This window comes from Hyperolius riggenbachi, chromosome 10 (assembly GCF_040937935.1).
Source record: "Hyperolius riggenbachi isolate aHypRig1 chromosome 10, aHypRig1.pri, whole genome shotgun sequence".
Lineage (NCBI taxonomy): Eukaryota > Metazoa > Chordata > Amphibia > Anura > Hyperoliidae > Hyperolius > Hyperolius riggenbachi.
The window spans coordinates 193,862,035-193,888,404 of record NC_090655.1 but is presented as its reverse complement, the minus strand read 5'-3'; the positions used below and the strand labels follow the sequence as shown (position 1 = coordinate 193,888,404).

Below are 26,370 nucleotides of genomic sequence, written 5' to 3'. Positions count from 1 at the left end.
TTCACAGACACAGTGGACAGAGGAAAGTCAGATATTCAGCAGCAGAGCCAGACATGTCTACCTATTACCAAAAACTGATATTTTTATTACTCTTTTATAATGCTTGTGCTAACCCTGTTTTTCAACCATCCCTGGTGCTGGATATGGCCAAAGTCTTGCTGGACAACTATTGTTTTCCAGAGAACTTGGTGGGAATGCAGGAAACTATAGAACAGGCAATAAAGAGTGGAGAGATTCTTCATATCACTGATCCTTATACTTTAGCCAATGTCTTCACATCTGGAGTCCAAGGTTCACTTAATGACCCTCGTCTGATAGTATCTTATGAGCCTACTAACACAGCCGTGAAGCAACAGGAAGACACCAGCCCAACTCTTGAGCAACTATTATTCCTAGTAAATCATTCCATTAAGTATGATGTTTTACCTGGAAACATTGGGTACCTTCGAGTTGACTGTTTAATTGGCCAAGATGTTGTTCAACAAATCGGACCTTTACTTTTGAAGGACATATGGAGTAAACTCATGCCAAGTTCTGCTCTCATTTTGGATCTAAGATACAACAACCAGGGTAAGGTTTCTGGAATTCCCTTTCTTGTATCGTACTTGTGTGAAGCTCAGCCTGTAATTCACATTGACACTATTTACAACCGCCCTACCAACACCACCACAGAGATATGGACTCTGCCTTCCCTTATAGGTGAACGGTACAGCAAAGACAAAGATGTGATCGTTTTAACAAGTAGATTCACCCAAGGTGTTGCAGAAGATACTGCCTACATTCTTAAACACATGAACAGAGCAGTAATTGTTGGAGAGAAAACAGCTGGTGGATCTCTGGACATACAAAAAATTAAGATCGGTCAGTCAGATTTCTACATCACTGTTCCAGTATCTCGATCAATAAGTCCTCTGACTGGACAGACCTGGGAAGTAGCTGGCGTTTTCCCCTGCGTTGTAGTTAATGCAGAGAATGCACTCAATAGGGCTTTGACCATATTGTCTGTTCGTTTTAAAATTCCACACGTGCAACAGCAGCTTAGTGATATTCTTGGGAAATTTTATGCTTTTTTTGACCGTGTTCCAACTTTGTTAAAGCATATTTCAAGTATGGACTACACCACCGTCATTTCTGAAGAAGATCTTGCAGCCAAATTAAATTATGAGCTACATTCTGTGACCGAGGACCCAAGACTTGTTATACGAAGCAAAATAGATACTCCTGCACTGCCAGAATCATTTCCATCTGTTGAGAATTTACCTGATGATGAAAATATTCTTCAAGCATTGGTCGACAGTGTTTTCAAAGTTAATATACTTCCTGGGAACATTGGTTATTTGCGATTCGATCAGCTTGCTGATATCTCTCTTCTAGGTAAACTAGGACCTTACATTGTGAACAAGGTTTGGGACCCAATCACCATCACTGACAACCTCATAATAGATTTGCGTTACAATATTGGTGGTCCCTCATCTGCTGTTCCTTTGCTACTATCCTACTTCCAAGAACCAGAGTCTAGGATTCGTCTTTTCACAATGTATGATCGACTGTCAAATACTACAACAGAATTCTATAGCCTTCCTGAGCTCCTTGGAAAACCCTTTGGTGCCAAAAAAGGGGTTTATGTTCTTACAAGTCACAGAACTGAAACTGCAGGAGAAGAATTTGCATATCTTATGCAGTCTTTGAGCAGAGCCACAATTATTGGAGAAATCACTTCCGGAACTCTTATGCACTCACGCTCATTTAACCTGGAAGGCACTCAGTTGATGGTCACAGTGCCAGTGATTAACTTCATAGACAATAATGGTGAGTGCTGGCTTGGAGGAGGAGTAGTGCCTGATGCAATTGTTCTAGCAGAAGAAGCTTTGGAAAAAGCAAAAGAAATAATTATTTTTCATCCTAACGTCTTTGCTCTAGTAGAGGGCACTGGACTGCTTTTAGAGGTACATTATGCCATTCCTGAAGTTGCTAACAAAGTCAGCAGTGCTATTCAGCATAAATGGTCTGAGGGTGGATACCGCTCTGTAGTGGATCTGGAATCCTTGGCCTCTCAACTTACTTCAGACATTCAGGAAATGTCAGGAGACCATCGACTTCATGTCTTTTACAGTGATATTGAACCAGAAGTATTAGAAGATCAGCCTCCAAAAATTCCTTCTCCAGAAGAGCTTAGCTACATTATTGATGCTTTATTCAAGATTGAAGTATTGCAAGGAAATATAGGATATCTGAGATTTGACATGATGGCTGATGCAGAGATAATTAAAGCTATTGGACCACAGCTAGTTAGCCTTGTCTGGAATAAGCTAGTCAACACAAGCTCCTTATTCATTGACATGAGATACAACACAGGGGGTTACTCTACTGCCATACCAATTTTTTGTTCATATTTTTTTGATCCTGAGCCTCTACAACACCTTTACACTGTTTATGACCGTAGTACTTCTACTGGCACTGAGATCTGGACATTGCCAATAGTGGCTGGTCAAAGGTATGGATCCACCAAAGATATTTATATACTCACAAGTCATATGACAGGTTCAGCAGCTGAAGCTTTTACAAGATCAATGAAAGATCTAAATCGTGCCATAATAATTGGTGAGCCAACTGGTGGGGTGTCTTTGTCTGTTGGTATGCACAGAATAGGAGAAAGCCACCTTTATGTCTCAATCCCTAACCAAGTGGTAATCAGCTCTGTGACAGGCAAAGTATGGAGTGTATCTGGGGTTGAGCCTCATGTGATCATTCAAGCCAGTGAGGCAATGAATGTTGCCCAACTTATCATAAATTTGCGCTCAAAAATTCCTTCTGTCATCCAGACAGTTGGGAAACTGGTAGCTGATAACTATGCTTTTGACGAGACTGGGGCAGAAGTGGCTTCTAAACTGCTTTCATTGGTGAATGGAAATGACTACAGAACAATTAGATCTGAACTGGAACTAGTAGAAAAACTTAACTATGATCTTCAGACTCTTTCAGGAGATGCTCACCTCAAAGCTGTCTACATACCAGACAACTCAAAGGACAGGATACCAGGTGTCGTGCCAATGCAGGTAATACATTTGCTATTATAAAATACGAACACCCAAAAAATGTACTTTACTTATTGCTCATGTGGTCAGGAATACACAGGTAAAATAATTTTACTGTTATTTTTTTTTCTAAATTATGACCATTTATTTGTTTTGTCTTTTTAAAGTCAGATCCAACCAAATGAATCCACTCCTATCTGTGTTTAGTGTTTATGCAGTTTTCCCTCACCATGAAAATGGTGAGGGCAAACTGTATAAACACTAAACACAGATAGGAGTGGATTCATTTGGTTGGAGCGGACATTAAAAAGGCAAAGGACTTTTTAAAGGACAGATTGTCATCTCTATATAGTCAACTTCTGGTTACTTTACTGAAGTCCCATTTTGCCTCAAGATTTAAGAATGCGACCTACTACATAGATCATATGAGGTGTGTGAGTTAAAGGGTCATATATAAATTTTGGTATGCATAATCATCATAATCATTATCATTCTGACATTGATTGGGGGGGGGGGGGGGGGGGCATTGGAAAGGTAGCACTTAGCATTTTATAATAGCACTGACTAGCGTTGGATTGGGGAGGACGACTAGAGTACCTGGATGAAACCACTGCAAACATGCATGCAGATAAAGTCTTGGCCGTGATACAGACAATGATGCTTTCAGTGCATGTATGGATATGTCATTTCATCCATTCTTTTTTGTTTTAAAATTTTAACCACATTTTGAAACAAAAAAAGAGCGAATTACATAATAACTAAATTTAGATGAAGAGATTATCCACAACATGTCTTGAGGACCACTCTGGTCTGCTCAGGATGAGTGCCAGGAGCAACCGAGAGAGAGAGAGTGGGGGCCAGAGGCCTTTGAAACGTATTCCCTGTGTGATGCAATACACATAGTAAATAAATTGCAAATATTATTAAAAAAAAACTAGCATCTAGGTAGGGATTCCTTTCCTCAGAAGAATTTTGAGCTTTTCCCTTTATGTATTAGAAAAGGGCCCCATCCCTGCATGACAAACTTGTCCATGCAGACATTGGTACTGCTGTAACTCCACATGCATTCCATTGCAATAACATCATCAGGGCAACACAATTTCTCATCATCTTCGCACTGACACCTTCATTAGACTAATGGGTCTTTTTATCTGTGACTCCATCTATGTAGTCTATGTAATTAAATGTCCATGAGGGGTTGTTACATGTGGGGAAGACATCTCATATTATGAAAAAATGTATTTCCTCACACAAACATGCAATCTGTAAAGGTCTTCTTGACCAACTGGTCCTTTTTGATTTTCCACAGAAGAGGCATAAGGTGTCTCAACTTAGATTATCTGTCCTGGAGGAGGTCAGGATGCCTAGGAGGGGAGGGGATTGAAAGAAGCTGCTGCTATACAGGGAAGCCTATTGGATTAAAATTATTAGATATGATGGAGCCTCAATGACTTAACAGAGAATTAGATTTGGTACATGCAATTAAACTTATTTATATTGTTTTCTATTTGATTAGGATTTTTATTTTTTTATCATTAATTTATTATTTTTTCTTTTATTATTTGTTTCATTTTTATTATTTGTATTTTATTTGGTGTATTTTTATTTTATCTATGTATTATTATTTATTTGTTATTATTTATTTTTTATTTATTTGTGAATTAGTTTGTAGGATTATCATCAGTTTGTCATGTGTTAAGTTAATTTTTAAGTTGTAGAACTTCTATGCCTTGAGTTGACTGGGTCTATATAAATACAAGTCCATCCACCATATCTCCCTTTTATACATCTTGGAAAGTAGAGTTTTTATAGAAAAGACCATGGTTCTAGGGGACTTCTGGCACTGGAAGTAGGTGTGTTCAGAGAGGACAACTACATAATTCCCTCCCATTAGACATACTGGGGGACAAAGAGACTAATGGGTGGCTACAACCCATTGTTATGTGGTCACCTAAGTTTCCCATCGGGTATTTCTGGCTTGGGTTGGTGACAGGGATGTATGTATGGATGGGTGTATCTTGTCTCCGGCTCTTCATCGATTGCATGCATGGCATTCACTCTGCATGAGCACTATGCAAAGGAGGTGGGCCCTGGTCAGTGAGTCGTGGAGATGCAACACAGTTTTTCATCAGGTCTGTTGAATGATGTGACAATTTATTATGATTGATTGATATCTATTAGAGGATCCTGACTGGTTTAAGCAGTGATTAGCCATATGTATAAATAACTGAGCTGAGCTCTGTAACGGGTCAGTAAGGGTATTGACAGGTTTGGTAAAAGAACAGCTGTTCTGAAATGTCACACAAATATGTATGCTAGCATTTAAACAATTAAATAGCATATTTACTAAGTGGATCACTTCTTTCTAGAGCTTTGGTGCCACGGGTGTCACGGGACCAGCCAGGGCACATCCCTCTCCTGCTGGTTTGAGTGCATAGCACCAACAAATACATTGTTTTCTTTATCTTCAAATGGTTTTTATTATGTTTGTATATGTTATAAAAACTCTACTTTTCATAAATACATTGTTAAAAAACAAACAAACAATATTACACAAGAACATTACAGCGTTAAATAATGATACACAAAATAGTAATACAACAATAAACAATGTTGCGCAGATTGCAAGTTAGAGATAAATATAGAAGATGAGTTACTGAGTCCATATGGTGGGAAAAAGCATACAGGGAAGAGGACCTAGCCAAGTAGGCTTACAATCTAAGGGGTGGGGGAGAGGGACACATGAGGGGTTGGGGTATAAGTCTAAGGGAGGGGTTTGGAGCTATGAAGAAGGCAGATAAGCGAGGCAGATAAGCGATGGTGAACAGATACGTCTTTAAGGCCTGCTTGAATTAGTTAAAGGTGGGTTTGGTCTGATGAAGGGAGGGTGTTCCATAGAGTAGGGGCTGCTCCAGAGAGGTCCTTGACCCTCACAAATGAGCAAGTGATGAGAGTGGGTTGGAGATTATCTCTGGATGAGATCCAACATGCATGAATTTGTATGCCAGTTTCAATTTAATTCTGAGGGGGACAGGAAGCATCTGAAGAAGAGCAATAGGAGGATTGAATGAGCCTGGCAGCTGCGTTTATAAAGGATTACATGGGTCAGAGTATGGTCTCGGAAAGTCCAGAAAGAAGGGTGTTGCAGATGTGAGATGACCAGAGCATTGACCAGGAATTTGGCCATGTCAGGGGTTAAGTAGGGGCAAATTTTGGCAATGTTGTGAAGATGGAAGTAGCAGGACCTGGAAAAATTATGGATGGGGGGGGGGGGGTGAAGGAGAGTGCTGAGACGAGGATATTAATGTTATGCAGGAGAACAGAGGCGCCAAGAGGATAAAAGGAAGCTAAATGAGCTTAAAAACCAAATTCTTGGTAAATAGAGGAGGTAGTGGTGGACTTACCTCCTCCAAGTAGACACACAACGACTATAGTAAAGACAGTCAATATATTTTATTTATGAACTCCAAATATGAAACGCGTTTCGCAGGTTTGATCCCGCTTCATCAGGCAATAACAACGGAGCAATAGCTGTAAACAGAGATAATTGGCTCATAACCCATGTGTTACAGTCAGTGATACAGTCAGTAATTTATATAAAAAAATAAAATATATATAAAAACTTATAACTATAAATAAATATCAAACATTAGAGGTGAAATAGGTATTAAAAAGTGGGGGTGATTGGGATAAAGAAAATTCCGGTTATCTTGCGCAATTTTTGCGTACATTGCAAATTTCAACGAAAAAAATACTGATCTTTCAGGCTAGAATTAAAATTATTGTTTTAGACGTTTTGCGCTAAAACACCGTTTTAGATGTTTTCACAATAAAATATTGATCTCGTACATTTTTGCGCTAAAAGCAAAGAATGTAAAAATCTAAAAAAAAAGATATACCTCGAATCAAAAACCGAATTTTCAATGCAAAAATTCACAAGCAATACAAAAAATGAAGGTATCATAAGGAACGGAAAGCTGGGACTTACCATATGTGGTCAGTAGAAGAGCCAGGCACCTCTGTGAGGGCTCACTTCCAGGAGTGCTCATTTATACTACTTTAGGGGTTGGTTGACCAATCACAGTGCTTGGTAAATGTACCGAGTCATTCTGCACATGTGCAGATGCAACTAGCAGTTGCTGGTGCCATTTTGGAATAGGGCAAGAGTAAGGGCATGTTCATTTTATATTAATGTGTTATTGACAGTAAAGGAGAATTTGAGTAGAGGACTGAATGAGCTGGGTGGGAAGATCATAAGTTATGTCTTTTCCAGGTTAGGTTTCAAACACCTGTCAGACATCCAGGTTGAGATAGAAGACAAGCAAATGGAGATTTTATCCAAAGTGCAGGGCAGGGGGAGAGATCAGGAGTGTGAAGGTAGATTTGGGTGTCATCAGTATGGTAGTTGAGAAAAATTGAGAAGATGAGTTTGCCAAGGGAGGAGGTGTAGAGGGAGAAGAGTAGGGGGCTAAGAACAGAAGGGGGTGGAGGATCCATTAAATGATGCCTGGAAGGAGCAACCAGAGAGGTATAGAGAGTACCAGGTCAGGGGTGGGTGAGTCGTGGAAATTAATTGAGTGTAGGGTTTGACGTGTGTGTGTGTGTGTGTGTGTGTGTGTGTGTGTGGGGAGGGGGGGGGGGGGTTGGGTTGGTCTATGGTGTTGAAAGCAAAAGAGGGGTTGAGGAGGAGAAGGATGGAAGACTGGTTGTTTGATTTGGCTAAGATGAGGTCATTGGTGATCTCAAGATCTTAGTGAGTGCTGTCTATGTGGAGTGGGCAGGCAGAATCCAGATTGAATGGGGCAAAATTGCGTTGGAGACAAAACAATGGGACAGTCATTTGTAGACCAGGCCCTCAGGTACTTTGGAGGTGAAGGGAAGCAGAGGTAGCCGCTAGTTGGGTCACAGTTAGAAGGGGTAGGGGAAAAAGTGGCAGGGAGGCCAGTCCCGAGTTTTCCCTCACTAATAAGTATGCTTGTTTGCGTAATATTGGGGAGGATGATTCAGGAGTAGCAATGCTGCAGCAGGATGTGCTCCTTAGCAACCAAGGGGCAGACTGCTGTAACGAGAACGTGAATAGGAGTGCAGCTAAGGCTAGACAGGTACTGGTGGTAGGGGATTCAATTATTAGGCGCACAGATAGGGTAATCTGTCGAAGAAACCGTGAATGCCGTACAGTCTGTTGCCTCCCGGGTGCTCGGGTTCGGCATGTAGCGGAAAGAATTGACAGATTATTGGGTGGGGCTGGGGAAGACCCAGCTGTCATGGTACACATTGGCACCAATGACAAAGTTAGTGGGAGATGGAAGGTCCTCAAAAATGATTTTCAGGTACTTGGAGATAAACTTAAAGCAAGGACCTCCAAGGTGGTGTTCTCTGAAATACTGCCAGTGCCACGTGCTACATCTGAGAGACAGAGGGAGCTTAGGGAGTTAAATAAGTGGCTGAGAAATTGGTGTAGGAAGGAAGGGTTTGGGTTCCTGGAGAACTGGGCAGACTTTGCAGTCGGCTACAGGTTCTACAGCAGGGATGGGCTGCACCTTAATGGGGAGGGTGCAGCTGCATTGGGGAGAAGATGGCTAAACGGTTGGAGGAGATTTTAAACTAGGATCTGGGGGAGGCGGGAGGATAAAGTCTCAATATGTAGACAAGATAAGGTAAAAAGACAGTGGGAGCCTAACATTATGGGGGGTGGGGAGGGGAGTGGGGACAGTATAAAGATTAAGGAGGTTGGTAAAACTTCAAGTAGCCCATTTCATGTAAACAAAATTGGTAAATGTGGTGGTAAAAATATAAAGTGCATGGTAACCAATGCTCGGAGCCTTGCAAATAAAATAGACGAACTAGAGTTAATTCTGAATGACAAAGGCTATGACATTGGGGGAATACCCGAGACATGGATGGATGAAAGCCATGACTGGATAGCTAATTTAAAAGGATACAATGTGTTTAGGAGGGATAGAACAGGGAAAAAAAGGTGGAGGGGTTTGTCTCTTTGTTAAGAATTCTTTTACAGCTGTCCTCAATTATGAGATGGAAGAAGATTGCGATGATGTGGAGTCCGTTTGGGTAAATATTCATGGTGCCAATTGCTTATTGGGGTATGCTACAGACCACCTCATATTAATGAAGCTGCAGAACTGCGATTACTACAGCAGATTGAAAAAGCTGCAAGTAAAAATGAGGTCATAGTTATGGGCGACTTCAACTTTCCAGACATTGACTGGGGTATTGAGGCTACCCATTCTGGTAAAAGCAGCAGATTTCTGATAGCACTACAGGACAATTACTTGACTCAAATGGTAACGGAACCAACTAGGGGGAATGCGTTACTGGATCTGATCATTTCTAATAGACCAGATAATGTATCAAATGTGCAGGTTCAAGAACATTTGGGAAATAGTGATCACAACATGATAACGTTTGATCTGGTGACTGATAGGCCACGGGGCAGTTGGACCACTAAAACTATGAATTTTAGAAACGCAAAGTTCAATCAAATTAGGCAGGCACTAAGTTTGGTGAACTGGGATAATGTACTACAAGGGGAGGACACTGAAGGGAAATGGCAAGCTTTTAAACTTATTCTCAATCAATATTGTAGTATGTATATCCCATATGAAAACAAAATGTCTAGGAATAAAAAAAAGGCCTCTATGGATGAAGAGAAAGGTTAGGGATAAAATGAAGAGGAAAAGGAATGCCTATAAGGTCCTAAAACAGGAGGGGACCGCGGCTGCACTAAGCAATTATAAGGAGTGCAATAAAAATTGTAAAAAAGAAATTAGGCTGGCAAAGATCGAAGCTGAAAATCAAATTGCCAGGGATATCAAATCTAACCCAAAAAAGTTTTACAAGTACATAAACTCTAAAAAAAGAAAGGTTGACTGTATAGGACTCCTAAAGGATGAGAGTGGGAACTCAATGGTGGATGACAAAGGTAAGGCAGATTTATTAAATGCTTTCTTTGCTTCTGTCTTCACAAAGGAAACAGCACTGTTGCAAATTACAGAAGCAGAAGAGTCTCAATCTTCTAACTGTAATATTAAATACTTAACGCAGGAAGAAGTGAAGGCAAGACTAAATAAATTAAAAATAGACAAGGCACCTGGCGCGGATGGCATGCATCCTCGGGTCCTAAGGGAATTGACTTCAGTTATAGATAAACCCCTTTATCTTATCTTTTGTGACTCTCTTGCAACTGGCAGAGTCCCAGTGGATTGGCGTACAGCCCACGTTTTCCCATTATTTAAGAAAGGCAAAATATCAGATCCAGGAAATTATAGACCTGTAAACTTAACATCAGTTGTATGCAAACTATTTGAGGGGTTACTAAGAGATACTATACATGACTTCATAGTAGAAAATAATCTTATTTCTCAGCAACAACATGGGTTTACTAAAGACAGGTCCTGTTTGACTAACATGCTCAGCTTTTATGAGGTAGTGAATGCTAATATGGATATTGGGAATGCTGTAGATGTGATATACTTGGACTTTGCAAAGGCCGTCGACACTGTTTCCCACAAAAGTCTGGTGCAAAAGTTGAGGATGCAAGGACTGGGGAAGAATCTGTGTGCATGGATAGGGAACTGGCTAATGGACAGAAAACAAAGAGTTGTGGTCAATGGATCGTACTCAAAATGGGAGACTGTTAGCAGTGGGGTCCCACAGGGGTCTGTACTGGGCCCAGTGCTCTTCAATTTTTTTATTAATGTCCTAGTAGATGCAGTAGTGAGCAATGTTGCTATTTTTGCAGACGATACAAAATTGTGCAGAATCATCAACTCTCAGGAAGATAGTGTCATATTGCAACAGGATCTGGATAGGATGGCTATATGGGCACATACATGGCAGATGAAATTCAATGTTGAAAAATGTAAAGTCATGCATTTTGGTCTAGCACCATACAAAATAAATGGGATACAGTTGGGGACATAAAACTTGGAGAAGGACTTAGGAGTACTCATCGACAACAAGTTACATAATCGTACTCAATGCCAAGCAGCTGCAGCTAAAGCTAACAAAATTTTGGGATGCATTAAAAGGGAAATAAAAACTCGAGATGCTAGCATAATATTGCCCCTGTTTAACTCTCTAGTAAGGCCACATCTGGAATATGGAATTCAGTTCTGGGCACCACATTACAAAAAAGATATTGCAGTTTTAGAGCAGGTGCAGAGACGAGCAACAAAATTGATACGTGGGATGGAAGGTCTCGCTTACCAAGAAAGGTTAGATAAACTGGGTTTATTTAGTCTAGAGAAAAGACGCCTTAGTGTATAAATACATCAGAGGGCAATATAATAGCTTGGCGGATGAGCTTTTTGTCCCTAGGCCTTCTCAAAGGACTAGAGGACATGATCTGCGCACAGAGGAAAAACGTTTTAGCCATTTATTTAGGAAAGGGTTCTTTACAGTAAGAGTGATTAAGATGTGGAATGCATTGTCACAGGAAGTCGTTATGGCAAACTCTATACCTGCATTTAAAGGGGGCTTAGATGCTTTCCTTGCGTTGAAAGACATCCATGGCTACAATTACTAGGTAATGCCTAATGATGTTGATCCAGGGATTTTATCTGATTGCCATCTGGAGTCGGGAAGGAATGTTTACCTTTTGGGGCTAATTGGACCATGCCTTGTAAGGGTTTTTTTCGCCTTCCTCTGGATCAACAGGGATATGTGAGGGAGCAGGCTGGAGTTGTACTTTGTACTGGTTGAACTCGATGGACGTATGTCTTTTTTCAACCAAAATAACTATGTAACTATGGAAGAAGAGAAATTAAGTGGTAGATGAAAAACAGGGATAGATCAAATGACATCAGTAATGTGTGGATGATGGCTGGCTTGAAAGGCTGAAGGGCTTATTATGAACATTTCTATTGGGATTAATGACAAATCATGATTTAACTTATGTTAAGATTATATTATAATGACAACTCTGTCATGAATTGAGAGTTATTTGCATGTTTAAAGGGCATTGTGATGAAAAACTTTAAAATTAAAACTTCATATGTACATATATTATTACTAGCTGGTGGTGCACCTACACTGCCTGGAGAAAGAGTGCATATGGCATCTGGACATTGGGTGCCACCAAAGAATGCATCACTGGACCAATTAGATTGTAACAATGGAAGTGCATGATTGGGCAAATCAGCCTGGTTCAGTTGTGCAATTCCATTGCACATTGCATAACTGGATCAATCAGATCTTATTGGACCACTCACATTGCATGATTGTATTATGGTGGCCACTAATGATACAATATTTTTTGACCAATTTTACCAAATCTATGCAGTAGAAGGGTAAACTGAGGTAAGATTTGACAAAAAAGTTTGGATCATTAGTCGGCATCTTTAATAAGATTGGACTAATCAGATTGGATCAATCACATTGCATGACTGGACCAAACAGATTGGACCAATTCCATTGCATAATTGGACAATAACATTGCACAGTAAGGCCACTCAGATTGGTCCAATCGTACAATGTGATTGGGCCAGTCTTTCAATTTCTATATAGTGGCCACTAATGATCCAATCTTTTTCATCAATCTTACCATTTCAATGTAATATAAGGGAACTGCCTAAATTATCCATTCAATATAATCACTCAGTTTACCCTTATACTACATAGATTTGGTAAAATTGGATGAAAAGATTGGATCATAAGTGGCCACACTAACAGTCCAATTTCTAGCGAAAAATCATTCGAGCGATCAGAAATTCTGATCAGATTGGTTGTAAATAATCTCTGTTGATAGGCCCAATCGATTACGAACGAGTATAAAAATAGTCATCCGATTGGATTTTTGTCAAGCCAACATTTGGATTTTCTTGTTGGTTGTAATAGATAGGAAGCAAAGATTGGTTCATTGATGATGTAGTGAACAATTTTTCTTCTGATCAGAATTATCTGATCGTTCAAATTATTTTTAGCTAGAAATTGGATCATTAGTAGCCACCTTTAGTCTAATCTGAGTGTTCCAATATGATTGGACCAATCACATTGCACAATTGAACCAATCTGAGTGGCCCAATTATGCAATGTTATAGTCCAGTCATGCAATGTGATTAGTCCAATCTTTCGATACCATTGGTCCAAACTGAGTGGCCCAATTTGATTGGACCCATCAAATTCCACAATTGGACCAATTTGAGTGTCCCAGTCATGAAATGTGAATGTCCAATCACGCAATGTGATTGGTCCAATCTAAATGGACTAATCCCATTGCATGACTAGGCCAATCTGATTAGTCCAATCTGATCATTGAATCATGCATGTGGTTAGACTAATCTTTCATTAATGGTGGTCCAATCTGAGTGGCACAATCTGATTGGACCAATCATATTGGATCTATCAAATTGCATGATTGGACTCATCAATTTGCATTATAGGACAAATCACATTAAACTAATCACATTGCATGATTGGACCAATCAGATTAGAAAAATTGTGCAATTTGATATATTGATTGATACATATTGTTCCAATAGGATTTTAAGTTATTTCAAGTTATGACCCCTGTCACTCCGTGAGTTGTGACTGACTGTGCCAGGTTTGACGACCCTGCAATCATTTAGGCTGATATCAAGAATAGATAGTTAAAGTTTGGTGAATGTAGCTTCAAAACTATATGAGTGGCAGTAATTAGAAAATGGCTAAATTTTGGTCCACTGTGTTTTGCTCTGCCCACTTTTGGGCATCCCTCAGAAAACAAAAAACATTTTAATTTAGGTTGACACCAAGAATAATTGATCCAAGTTTAGTGACTGTAGCCTCATAAAAGTACAACTAGCAGCGATTAGAAAAGAGATACATTTTGATTGGCTATTTTTTGCTCCACCCACTTTTGAACATTCCCTCAAAATTCACATTTTTATTTGGGTTGTCATCAAGAATAGTTGGTCCAAGTTTGGTGACTGTAGCTTCAAAACTGTATTAGTGGCAGCAATTAGAAAATGGCTACATTTTGATGGGTTGTTAAAAGTGCAGTAGTATACAATATGCATACCTAGAGGCAGTGTGTTATTAGGTTATCTACTAAAGAGTACAACTTGGCTGATAGCTGATTAGGAAATGGCCTAAGGGCCGGGTTCAGACGGACGTCTTGAAGAGTCACGTCCTGCGGCATTTTGTTCGGGGCTCTCGCGGGCTTTCGACACTGATCGGCAGTGTCCTGTCACAATCTGCGTTTTTCATCCTTGCAGGGGGATATGAAGACATGGCAGTTAATCGACCCTGGAAGCCGCATGAAGCTTCCAGAGTTGCCTAAAACGACTGGGAAAATTGGGTTCGGAACGCCACGTTCCCGCAAACGATAACTGCTGCCCGATTAAAAGGGTCCCATTCACTTGAATGGGAGCATTTGCTGACGAGTTCCAGATGCTAGCAGTAAACACCCGCCAAGCGTCCGTGTGAACTGGCCCTACGTTAGAGAGTATGTTTGTAAATTAAAAAAAGTGCGTTTTGAGGTAACGTATGAAGATTTCCAAGGTTGGAGAATGACATATGTTTTGGAAAGGAATTCCAAAGGAGGGGAGAGGCATTTGAGTAAAGGTACGAGAAATGTTTCACTTTCTACGTAGATGTTACTTACAGCAGGTATTATAATCTACCAACTTTGAACCTCTTACTGACTTACTGGTTCTCGCTTAGTCCATCCCTTCATAGAGGATTCTCTGGATTTGTTTTACTTTCTGCACTCCTTAAATGGTAAGGGCACATTACAGCTGACAGAATTGTGTGCAGTGAGTAGGCAGTAGACTCCCTGGCATGTTTTTGTATAGGTCCTATTCAGGAAGGACCTTGGAAATACAGTAAAACCTTGGATTGATCTACTATTTACCAAATGATAATTGATACAGGATCTCTGACCAAACCGCTCTTTATAAGGGAATGGGAAAGTGAACTATAACATATCAGATGCTCAGGTGCAGAAAATCTTGGGTCTTATGCATTCAGCTTCAATTAGCACAAAAAGACAAGAGAGTAGTTATAAGCTTTTGGTACATTGGTAGAGGTCTCCAGATTTGACCCTACTCGGGATCCTGCATGTTGGAGAGGCTGCAGGGATAGAGGGACATTGTCCCATCCATTTTGGGACTGGCCAGTGATAAAGCCATTTTGGTCTGAAGCATTAAGCATGATCAAGCAGATTACATTGGTGGAGTTGCCACATGACCCTTGGGTTATACTTTTTCATCTTGTTCCATTTTCCAATAAAAAATATAGAAACACTGTGATTCCCTTTATGCTAAATGCAACAAAAAATCTTATTGCCTTTTATTGGAGGCATAGAGATCCACTTGCACTTGGAGAATGGTTTGCAAGAATTGAAAAGATGCACCAGGCAGAGGTAGCCATATTGCTTGCAGCTCTTTTACAGTACTCTGGGATAAATATATGAATGTATAGATATCTATTTTAAAATTTGCAGCATAGTGCGAGTTTAAGTCATGAACATAGTAAATAAAGTAATAAAAATAAAACTAGAACTATACATTTACTTTGAAACTCTTACTTACAGATCCCCTCTCCAGATATGTTTGAGGACCTCATCAAGTTTTCCTTCCACACAGATGTATATGAGAAGAACATTGGTTACCTGCGATTTGATATGTTTGCTGACTGCGATCTTCTCACTCAAGTTTCAAGCCTTCTAGTGGAACATGTTTGGAAAAAGGTTGTTTATACAAACGCTTTAATTATAGACATGAGGTAAGTATATTCAATAAGAGGATTTAAAAACATAAGAAATTCGAATTATTTGTAATGTTTTCATACAGCAATATACAGGTTAAACTTGAAAAATTGGAATATTGTGCAAAAAGTCCATTTCAGCAATTCAACCTAAAATGTAAAACTAATATTTTTAATAGACCCATTATTAGCAAAGCAAGATACTTCAAGCCTTTATTTGTTAACATTTTGATGATTATGGTTTACAGATTATGAGAACCCCAAAATCAAAATCTTGGACCATTAGAATATTGTGATAATGTTCAATATGCTAGGCTCTAAGTGTCAGACTCTAATTAGCTACTTAATTCAAAGCACCTCCAAAGGGTTCCTATTCCATGTATTAGTTTTATTTTTTAAGTTGAATTACTGAAATAAATTGACTTTTTCACGATATTCTAATTTTTCAAAATTCACCTGTATAGGGCCTTATTCCATTTACTTTTTCTCCTTAGTTTTTTCCTAAGTGATATTGCCACACCTTATCACGAAAATGCTTTTTAAGCTACCAGCAAGCAAAATAATACTCATTCATTTTGACAGTACTGTTTTCACCTACTTTTTGGTACTTTTTTTGTGCTGAAAAGTTATTTCATTTATTTAAATTATTTAATTCTATCTGGATTACTATAGTCAGCTGAGGGCAGCTCTGAATCCTGCCTAAAGCTTGGTACAAGAGTGGGGAATTTTACAAAGAGTGACATATGTTTCCACAGTTCTTATGACCAACTCTAAAAAGTAATCAGAACTTGAGACAGCATTATCTCCTTGCTCTTTCTTGATCTCTCCCAAGTATAACAGCTTGCTTCAGATTGTTAGCTTACCTGCGGAAAAAAAATAAATAAATAACAGAACAGCACAGTGTCAAAAACCTATGCGGTTCTTGACTTATTGCATGATTGGTAACTCAGTAAAGGAACCAGCCTCTAAAGCATTGCTATCATAAATCAGGCATAGTAAGGTCTGAACCCTTCTATAACAGTGATTATAGATTGCTACACCTTGTAATGAATCAGAGCACTCAGTATTTGATTTTATACAAAAGATTGTATTGGGTTATAATACAACAGGATGTATACAAAAACATAGCATCACTCAAATGTTCCGAACAGTTCCAAATAGCTTTCAAAGTTGACAGAGGTACATTTAGCAGGTTAGCCACTGTATCTAGCCTCTCTTCCTTCTGTTATGCCTTGTACAATTAAACACAACAGTTCTCTCCAGTAAATTCCAGTTAGTATTGACAGATATGCATTGTAGAATATTAGAATCATCTTGATCAGTGATAGTAGCTGTATATGAATTCAAGGTAATCTCTTGAATAAAAAATGTTAGTAAAATATATCTTGAAAAGAATTGCTGGTTCCTGTCTCCCAAGCTTAATGATCAAGTTATACTGTATAATAGGGAGTTGATTATAGAATGGATCTAATGATTATATCTTAACTTAAATCCTAAATGTTAAAAATAAAGATCTCTATTAAATAATTAAATGCTGAAAATGAATGCTTGTCATCAGAAAAATATAGCATATGACTCATATTTTAATAGATCCAATAGATTCAAAGTGTGGGAAGGTAGCTTATCTGAAGAGCTTCAGCTGCTGCGTGTCTCTCAGTAGATCTTGTATTGTTCTATGGCTGGATACCTTAAATCCCACCAAAGTGATGTCTAGGGGAATTTTCTACCTACGTCAATCAACGATCTATCATGTGTCAGCTGGGGTTAATCTTACTTACATCTTATTATCACTATCAGGGGATAATTGGTGTTAAAGGGATATTGTAGGGGGGGGTCGGGGGAAAATGAGCTGAACTTACCCAGGGCTTCTAATGGTCCCCCGCAGACATCCTGTGCCAGCGCAGCCACTCACCGATTCTCCGGCCCCGCCTTCGGTTCACTTCTGGAATTTCAGACTTTAAAGTCTGAAAACCACTGCGCCTGCGTTGCCGTGTCCTTGCTCCCGCTGTTGTCACCAGAAGCGTACTGCGCAGGCCCAGTATGGTCTGCGACTGCGCAGTACGCTCCTGGTGACATCAGCGGGAGCAAAAACACGGCAACGCAGGTGCAGTGGATTTCAGACTTTAAAGTCTGAAATTCCAGAAGTGAACTGGATGCAGGGCTGGAGCATCGGCGAGTGGCTGTGTGGGCACAGGATGTCTGCAGGGGACCATTAGAAGCCTCGGATAAGTTCAACTCATTTTCCCTCGACCCCCCTACAGTATCCCTTTAAGTTCATATCGCATGGAATGATTTAATGATCATTTCTAACCGCCATCTTGTTCTTAGCTGATTAATAAAAAAGTATGAACAGAAAATTTTGAGGAAAGTCCGAAAACAGGTCACTATCATGACGTGTTATAATATCTCTATCAATTAATCGATCTTTTTTTTGCTGCAGGTCCAAATTTGTTATAGTTATGTGCCTGGATGGCTGGATATGTTTCTTCTTTCCTCCACTGAGGTGGCGATGTAATCTTGTCATGTCTTCTGGGTTCCTACTGTATTACATGTATTCGGATCCAGGATACCATGTCAGCGTTAAGGTGGGTACACACATCAGATAAAAGTCTTTGGAAAATGAAAGATCACAGACCAATTTTACCCCCATCCATGCAGTATGAGAGCCATACTCTACACAGTCTAATCTATTGAGCTGAACTCCCCATCAGATAAAATTCTTTGCAAAATGTTGTACACAAAGATGCTGTACACATGCAACAGATCAGAATCTGCAAAAGATCAGTTCCTGCAAAATGAATTCATAGTCTATGATATCTGCAGATCTCGTACAGACCTTGTTTAACGGACATTCATCTGCAGATCAGACAATCATCTGAAGATCCAAAAAATCCATCCTGGTGGATCTGGTCTGCAGATGATTGTCCATTAAACAAGGTGTGTATGAGATCTGCAGATTTCATAGACTATGAATTCATTTTGCAGAAAATGATATGTTGCAGGAACTGATCTTTTGCAGATACTGATCTGTTGCGTGTGTACAGCATCTTTGTGAACAGTATCTTGCAAAGATTTTTATCTGATGGAGAGTTCAGCTTAATAGAATAGACTGTGAAGGTGTGGCTCTTATACTACATGTAAGGGGGTAAAATTGGTCTGTGATCTTTCATTTTCCAAAGACTTTTATCTGATGTGTGTACGCACCTTTACAGCGACACCTGGTGATGAGTGTCTTCCATCTCTTCCATCACCCCTCTACCACCCCTGGGTGGCGCTGTAACGCTAACATGGTCTCCTGGATCCTGATCACATGTCATACCAGGAGCGGATGTGAGCGGGACCCAGAAGACATGTCGGAAGTTCAGAGAGCCGCAGGTGGAAGAAAAGAAAAAGCCGTCCGAAACAGGAAACTATAACTGCTCCCTGCTGGCAGAGGTTTAGAGTACAGATCAGTTTCAAATGAAATATTTTGATTGATTGAAACTGCTAACAGGTTAAAATCTAACAGTTATGTAAAATTTGCTATTTCTAATTAAAATATGTGTGTGCATATCTCATGTGTTCAATCATTAGCTAATCAGTCTATATATCTTATTTATGTGTGTATGTTTGTTCCTTATACCAATCAAATAAATCGAAACATAGCACCAAACTCTTTTTCAACCAATTACATGTCCCTGAAGATGACAGGGATTCTGTCTTTCGTTTTAGTTACGGTCTAGAACATAACTGTAATTAGAAACACGTCTCTTTCTCAGCAAAAACACATTAAAGGCTTTCTCCAACTCACAATATCACTAACATAAAAAAATTACATTTCAACATTTGGCAGAGCATGACAGTACAGTAGAACCGACGTAGTTTGAATCTACGTCCAGCAAGTGGTGCTGTCGCTCTGACTGGACATAGATTCAACGTCCGCGAAAACGATGCACCCCGCTGCGACCGTGTGCACCCGAGAGGGGAGATTAAGCTTCTGATCACGTGATCACTATGAATGCCAGCGGATCCTAGTAAACACTAGTAAGAGCTGCGGCGGTAGGGGGGAAAGAAGAGGATCCACTAATCTTACTGCTGATCCCCTCAGCTCTGGCCGCCATCCCCGCTTGCTCTGACATAAGTGCCGGGTCCCGGCTTGATGACATCATCAAGCGACGACCCAGAACTCAGTACGAGCGGGGATGCCGGCCGGAGCGGTCCACAGTGGCTCTTTGCTGGAGCCTGGGAGGTGAGTAAATGCTACTGGCTACATGGGGGACGTCTGGAAACAGGGGGGATACCATGCCCAGCAAGCTCCAGCAGGGATACGGCTGCCTGACTCCCCAAACACGCCCCCCGGATTTATGGATTTCGGCCTGCCCACTCAACCGAAACTGCTCTCACTAAAGTGGTCAATGACCTTGCCTTAGCTAAAGCTGAAAGTAAATACTCCATTCTCCTCCTCCTTGACCTTTCAGCAGCTTTTGACACAGTAAATCATCCCCTACTCCTCCAGTCCCTCCAGTCCATGGGCATTCACGATCTCGCCCTGACCTGGCTTTCATCCTACCTCTCCAACCACTCCTTCGCGACCGCCTTCAGTTAGTCCTCGTCCACCCCCAACCACCTCTCGGTGGGAGTCCCCCAAGGCTCGGTCCTTGGCCCCCTACTGTTCACCCTATACACATCCTCCATTGGCAAGGTTATCTCCTCTATGGGTTTTAACTATATTCTGTATGCAGATGACACCCAGATCTACCTCCACACCCCTGACATATCCACCACTACCATGGACAAGGTCTCCTCCTGTCTATTAGCCATCTCCTCCTGGATGTCCGCTAGGTTCCTGAAACTAAATCTAGACAAAACGGAATTTATGATCTTCCCAACCCCATCCATGAACCTTCCAGATGTGCATGTCACTGTTAACCACACTACCATTCGCCCTACCTATCAAACCCGCTGTCTGGGTGTCACCCTGGACTCCGCACTCTCCTTCACTCCTCACATCCAAAACCTCACAAAGTCCTGCAACTTCCACCTTCATAACATCTGTAAGATTCGCCCTTTCCTGACCTCGGCCACCACCAAACTCCTCATCCATGCCCTCATAATTTCCCGCCTTGACTACTACAATGCCCTTCTGTCTGGTCTCCCTATGACCTGAACAGCCCCACTGCAGTCCATCATGAATGCGGCAGCCAGAATTATCCACTGCTCCCATCGCTTCACCACGGTGGATCCCCTCCTTGAATCCCTCCACTATGGCTATGGCTCCACCACTATGGCTCCACCACTGGCTTCCTATCCAGTCCAGGATCAGATTAAAGATGCTGTGTCTGACCTACAAATCTGTTCACAAAACCTGTCCAACCTACATTTCCGATCATACTCAGAGGTACACACCTAGCCGCTCACTCCGCTCTTCCAATGAACTTCGCCTAACCGCCCCCCGCATCACCCAGTCCCATGCACGCCTCCAGGACTTCTCAAGAGCTGCTCCAACACTATGGAACTCCCTACCTCCACCCATTAGGGCAGCCCCCTCCAACATCTTCAAGAAGGCCCTCAAAACTCCCCTTTTCACTCTGGCCTATGACCCCTCACAAGTGCTCTAAACCCACAGCTGAACTCTGGTCCCGTACCTTTCGTGTCCTTACCTCTCCCTCTAGAGTTTAAGCCTCTGGACAGGGTCCTCCTCCTTTTGTGTCCTACCTGATCATGCACCTCCATTACTCTGAAACCATGCTATGCATCGGAGTGAACCTAACTTGCCTAATCTCCATGCTCCCCTCCAGTGACTGAGTAAGCATTACCTTGTACTCATACTGTGCTGCATGATCTGGTCTTTCTTGTATTCATGTATTGTCATTTTGCTGTAGGTCACCCCTAAATATTGTCTGTAACCTAAACTAATGTCCAGCGCTGCGTAATATGTTGGCGCTTTATAAAGGGGGGGGTTAAGCAGCCGGTCCCGAAAGGGTTAATGCATAATATTCAAAATCACAATTGACTAAAATATACGTGACCACAATTCTTTTTTTTAGCATATTTAAGCAATGAAATCTGACAACTTCAACTTCATTCTTTTCTGTGTTTATGATCATTCATGATTGTTTCAGCTGACAACGTGGTAGGCAGCCTCTGACAGTCATGCACGTTGTGTGTCCTGTAGTTGGGTTTTTTAGAGCAACAGGAGGTCTCCCTACACTGCGAAAAAGTGATCAGCTGCAATTACAGTATTTGTACATGTTAACTGCTACCCGGGCAATATTATTTGGCTGAAGAAGCTTAAATATTTCTATGTGGGCAACATTTATTTGTTAGGTAGAGATCTTAAAATGTTTGAACAGTACTTTATATATAATTATACAGTATATGTATAATTGTTGGTATCAATGTCCACCCAGCATTGCAATGAAACGTTCGAGTATATTAGCCTTTAATTATGCTACAGAAAAGGATTAATAAAGGTTTCATCTTTTTCATAGGTTTAACATTGGAGGTCCCACAAATTCAATCCCAGCAATCTGTTCTTATTTTTTTGATGATGGAACTCCTGTTCTCCTTGATAAAGTCTACAGCCGGACCTCAAATACCATAACAGATGTGTGGACCCTGCCTCAGATTGCAGGTAGGATACAGATGTCCTAGATTCACAGTATGAAATAGTCTACAGTCTCATCATCCTATTAATCTTTGGCAAGGATGTTTACAAAATGGTTCATTGTGCCACATGTTATGGTCCTGCCCCACATCTTTCTTCTTATTGGAATGGTATTATAGACATGTTACACATTCTGTAACTTACTGTTCCATTAGCTTTATTTCACTTGGGAATAGATTAATTGGCATTTCATCATAGATAAGTAACTCAAATTTTATGTGCCGCTAAACATCACATTTGCCATAATTTACCACAATAGAAACATCCATGTGAACCAGCCCTATAGCTCTTGACTCTCCACTCTACAACTGCTATAAAACTAAGATATGGAGGACCAACACTGTGAGCCAGACTCGGGCTCTTATTGCAGAATGTTGTCATTCTAGCATGTTTCAATAACTAATAGCTCTTTACAAGTATGTAGATCAAATGGTTTATCAGATCAAAGGTATAAATAAGGTTAGCTTATTGATGTTAGGAAAATGTTTCTCCTAGCTGTGCAGTGTGTTTGGGGGCCATATGCAATTCGAGGAGATAAGAAGCTTAAAACATGCGAGCTTATTATCTCCTCACATCGCTAAGGATTTACCGGCAAATTCAATTGCCAGTTTCACCTGAGCGATGTCCTTGCGTAAAGGAGCATAACTCAGGTGAATACTAGGTATTCGCTGAGCGATGCTCCTGTGTGGCCAGCGATGTGGAGCGAGGCATTAGTGCTGGGGACCTGTCATTCAGCACCACAGCGCTGCAGCCTCACTCCCCGGGAGATGCGCGCGCTTCGTCGCAAGAGCCAGCGCATCGTCGCAAGGCTCTTACCCGCCACCCGTCGCTACCGCGGGACACGGCAAAAAACATACCTCCATCGTTCCCGTCTCGCCGCATGTCCCACGCCGCTCCTCCGTCCACTAGGTGGCCCAATGTGAATCATCCTGATTCTAATTGGACCAATGAGAATCAGGATGATTCCCATTGGGCCACCTAGTGGACGAATGGGGAGCCCCAACGGGAGACTCAAAGATGCTTTGCCGGCTCCGAGAATAGAGATGGAGGAAGAATAAGCGAAGGAGCGGCGTGGGACATGCGGCGAGACGGGAACGATGGAGGTATGTTTTTTGGTTACATTTTAAATAGGTAAAGAGTCCAAACTGACTCCTTTACCTATTTAAATCCCTGGTGTCTGGGGTTTCCTTAGCAAAGGAGGCTCTCAGATGCCTAAAACAGCTTGCCGACACCGGCGATAGGTCTTTTCGCCTGCTCAGAGTAGGTGAAAAGTTATCATCAATGTTTGGCGGGTGCAAAATGCAAAGGAACTTGCTGGGCGATTATATCGCCCAAGCGAGTTCTTTTCCACCCCACGGGGTGTAAAATGCAATTGCATTAGGCAACCTTACTGACGCCTAATTTAAGAACTCGCCAGCACTTATCGTTGGCGAGTTTGGTAATTGCATTGAAGGCTGCATAGACAAAACTACAAATATTTTGGCAAGTAAAATATCTCATGTCACGTGCATTTCAAGAGAACTAGGGACGGAAACAAAATGTAAAAAAAACCCTAACTGATCAGGGGAGCTAGCCAGATCAGGTACAGCCCCTTACAGAGGACTGAGAATAGAGGAAGGGGTGGAGGAGACCTAGTGAGATGGCTCTGAGAGGCGGAGAAAGAGCGGAGGTGTAGCTATGTTTTTCAGCGCCCGGGGACAACTACAATTTTTGCGTTTGGGGATTCCTGTGGCGCACGTGTAGCCCATAATGGGTGGGTACATTTAGTTGCCAAAACTTTTAGCAATAAGCGGATGCTGAACTAACTCAATAATGAACCTGTAGGGCAAAATTACATATGTGGAGCAATTGATCCTGGCCCCCCAAAAAATAAGTGCACTGAAAATAGTTACTTTATCAATGATGAGAAGAGGGGGCTGGAGGGAGGCGGGGAGTGGGCAGAGATCAGGATAGAACAGTGGACAAATGTCCCCCCTTACCCTTCCTTAGCTACGCCTCTGAGAAGGGGTGTTACACAGAAGTGCCTCTCCTGCTAAGGATTCCCCTTTCACTCCTAGATTGTCATGCCATTAGATTGAGGGGACACAAAGGCATGCCCTATAGATGGGAACATGCCTCTGTGTCCATTTGTGCCCACTAAATCCACCCCAGATACACTTTAAAGATTGTTTTTAAATATCTAAAGGGAATTTGGTTTTAGTGATTAACTGTCCTTTTGTAAATCTCCCAATGTTTCTTCTACAGGTACTTCCTTTGGTTCCAAGAAACCTGTTGTTATACTAACCAGTTCACTGACAGAAGGTGCTGCTGAGGAGTTCATCTACATCATGAAGCGATTAGGACGAGCATACATTATAGGAGAAAAAACAAGTGGAGGGTGCCATCCTCCCCAGACCTACCATGTTGATGATACTCATCTGTACCTTACCATCCCTACATCTCGATCAGCCACTGAAGACCCCAAATCATCCTGGGAAGGCAAAGGGGTGCTGCCTGACTTACAGGTCCCCTCTGACACAGCCCTTTTGAAAGCCAAGGAGCTACTGGCTGCTCAGATACAAGAGAGAAGATAATGTTTTTTTTATAAAGTGCTTCTGCAGTCTTCTTTAGTTATGAGTAGAATGAAGGGCAGTTGTTTAGAGGAACCAATCAAAAATATTATTTTATATTTCATGGATTTCATGTGCCCCTCTGAGTTCAGAGATTGTAATATGATTGGCTGCTATGGACTACTGCACTTTACACTGATCATTAATGAACTTAGATTTAAGCCAATTTTAGACTTCTGCTATGCCTTTGCTTGAGTTGAAAGATCTCGGGCAATTCTTAGTCTGCACAAACACATTTAGTCTTGTTTTTTTTCAGGATTGATAGGGCTTTCTTTTGATACCATTTAATTATAATAAATCCGGAATGTGCTTGAGTTTTTAAGAGAAATTATACTTTAAAAAATGAAAAAAATTTGACTTTTCTGAATTTTTAAACAAAAATATGTAAATATCTCAAATTTCAGCAGTAAAACTTTCAGAAACTGATTATTCCATGTTTTCTATTCAGAGACTTCAAAATTATGTTAATTATTTAATTCTTGGGTTCACTGCAGGGGCACTAAATGGAGGTGGAAATTATTTTAAGAGAGAAAAAGTGAAAACTATGTGATCATAGTGATCAGGAACCAATCTGCATTGCTCCTCATTCATTCTAAAAGCGGTCAGAGCACACAAGAATGCTGCAGTAAAAATCTACTTTATTAAGCGTTTATACGAGGTCAGTACATTTTACTGACCTGAACTTGAAGTGGTAGTTGTTCTACCTAGAACTATTTCAGCACTGAATGACTGTTGATGGACTTCAACACTTGACCATTAAAGAGATTTTCTCAACTCCAGTCTTGGCCAAAAATTGCTTTGTCAGCTACTATTTCCCTAAAAAACAACAACAAAAAAACTAGGCACCATTTTTTGGGCATCATATTTTCACACTGGGGGTATAGTTTGGTCTAATTTAGCTGTAACTTTAATCCTGGATAAACCTAACAATATTCTATCCTCAACTGTATGCTCACACATCTACCCATTTATAACTATCCCTATCCCTCTTCTGGTAGAAACAAGACAAAAGCGGAAACCAAGAGCCTCTAAAGTTGTAGTAAGCTGATGTAACCTGGGATAGTATTGCTTTAGAGAATACTCACAAAGTTAGGTTAAATACAAGACAACAAAACACAATGCAGGTGTGGATAACAAGTTTACCGAGTTGTCACGCTTCAGGGAAAAAAAACTAACTACCAAAGTAATTAACCGATAATCTGGGGTTGGGGGTACCAACAATATTTAAAAAGGTTTAAAATGGAGGAGGGGTAGTTACTTGCCACTTCCAAAGATCAGAAGCACACAAGGTGTTTTGCAGGATTACACCACTTCATCAGGTCTAGTAAAAGTATCTGTGAATAAAAAGGCACTCTACTTCAACAATAGCACAATA

General features: G+C 40.8%; 1 protein-coding gene across 1 annotated transcript; it reads left to right on the top strand.

The window, feature by feature from the left end:
- RBP3 (retinol binding protein 3) lies at nucleotides 1-25,774 on the top strand. The gene is made up of 4 exons (XM_068255501.1): nucleotides 1-3,056; nucleotides 15,568-15,758; nucleotides 22,211-22,353; nucleotides 24,631-25,774. The coding sequence occupies exons 1-4, from the start codon at nucleotides 54-56 to the stop codon at nucleotides 24,957-24,959; spliced, it is 3,666 nt and encodes a 1,221-aa protein (XP_068111602.1). The 5' UTR covers nucleotides 1-53; the 3' UTR covers nucleotides 24,960-25,774.
- The last annotated feature ends 596 nt before the right edge of the window (nucleotides 25,775-26,370 follow it).

What these genes read in the sequence shown, in the direction of transcription:
- RBP3 (XM_068255501.1), top strand. Translation starts at nt 54, where the DNA reads ATGTCTACCTATTACCAAAAACTGATATTTTTATTACTCTTTTATAAT. An exon ending in CAGGTGTCGTGCCAATGCAG is followed by an intron (nt 3,057 to 15,567) that starts GTAATACATTTG and finishes TCTTACTTACAG; the next exon opens with ATCCCCTCTCCAGATATGTT. An exon ending in GCTTTAATTATAGACATGAG is followed by an intron (nt 15,759 to 22,210) that starts GTAAGTATATTC and finishes TCTTTTTCATAG; the next exon opens with GTTTAACATTGGAGGTCCCA.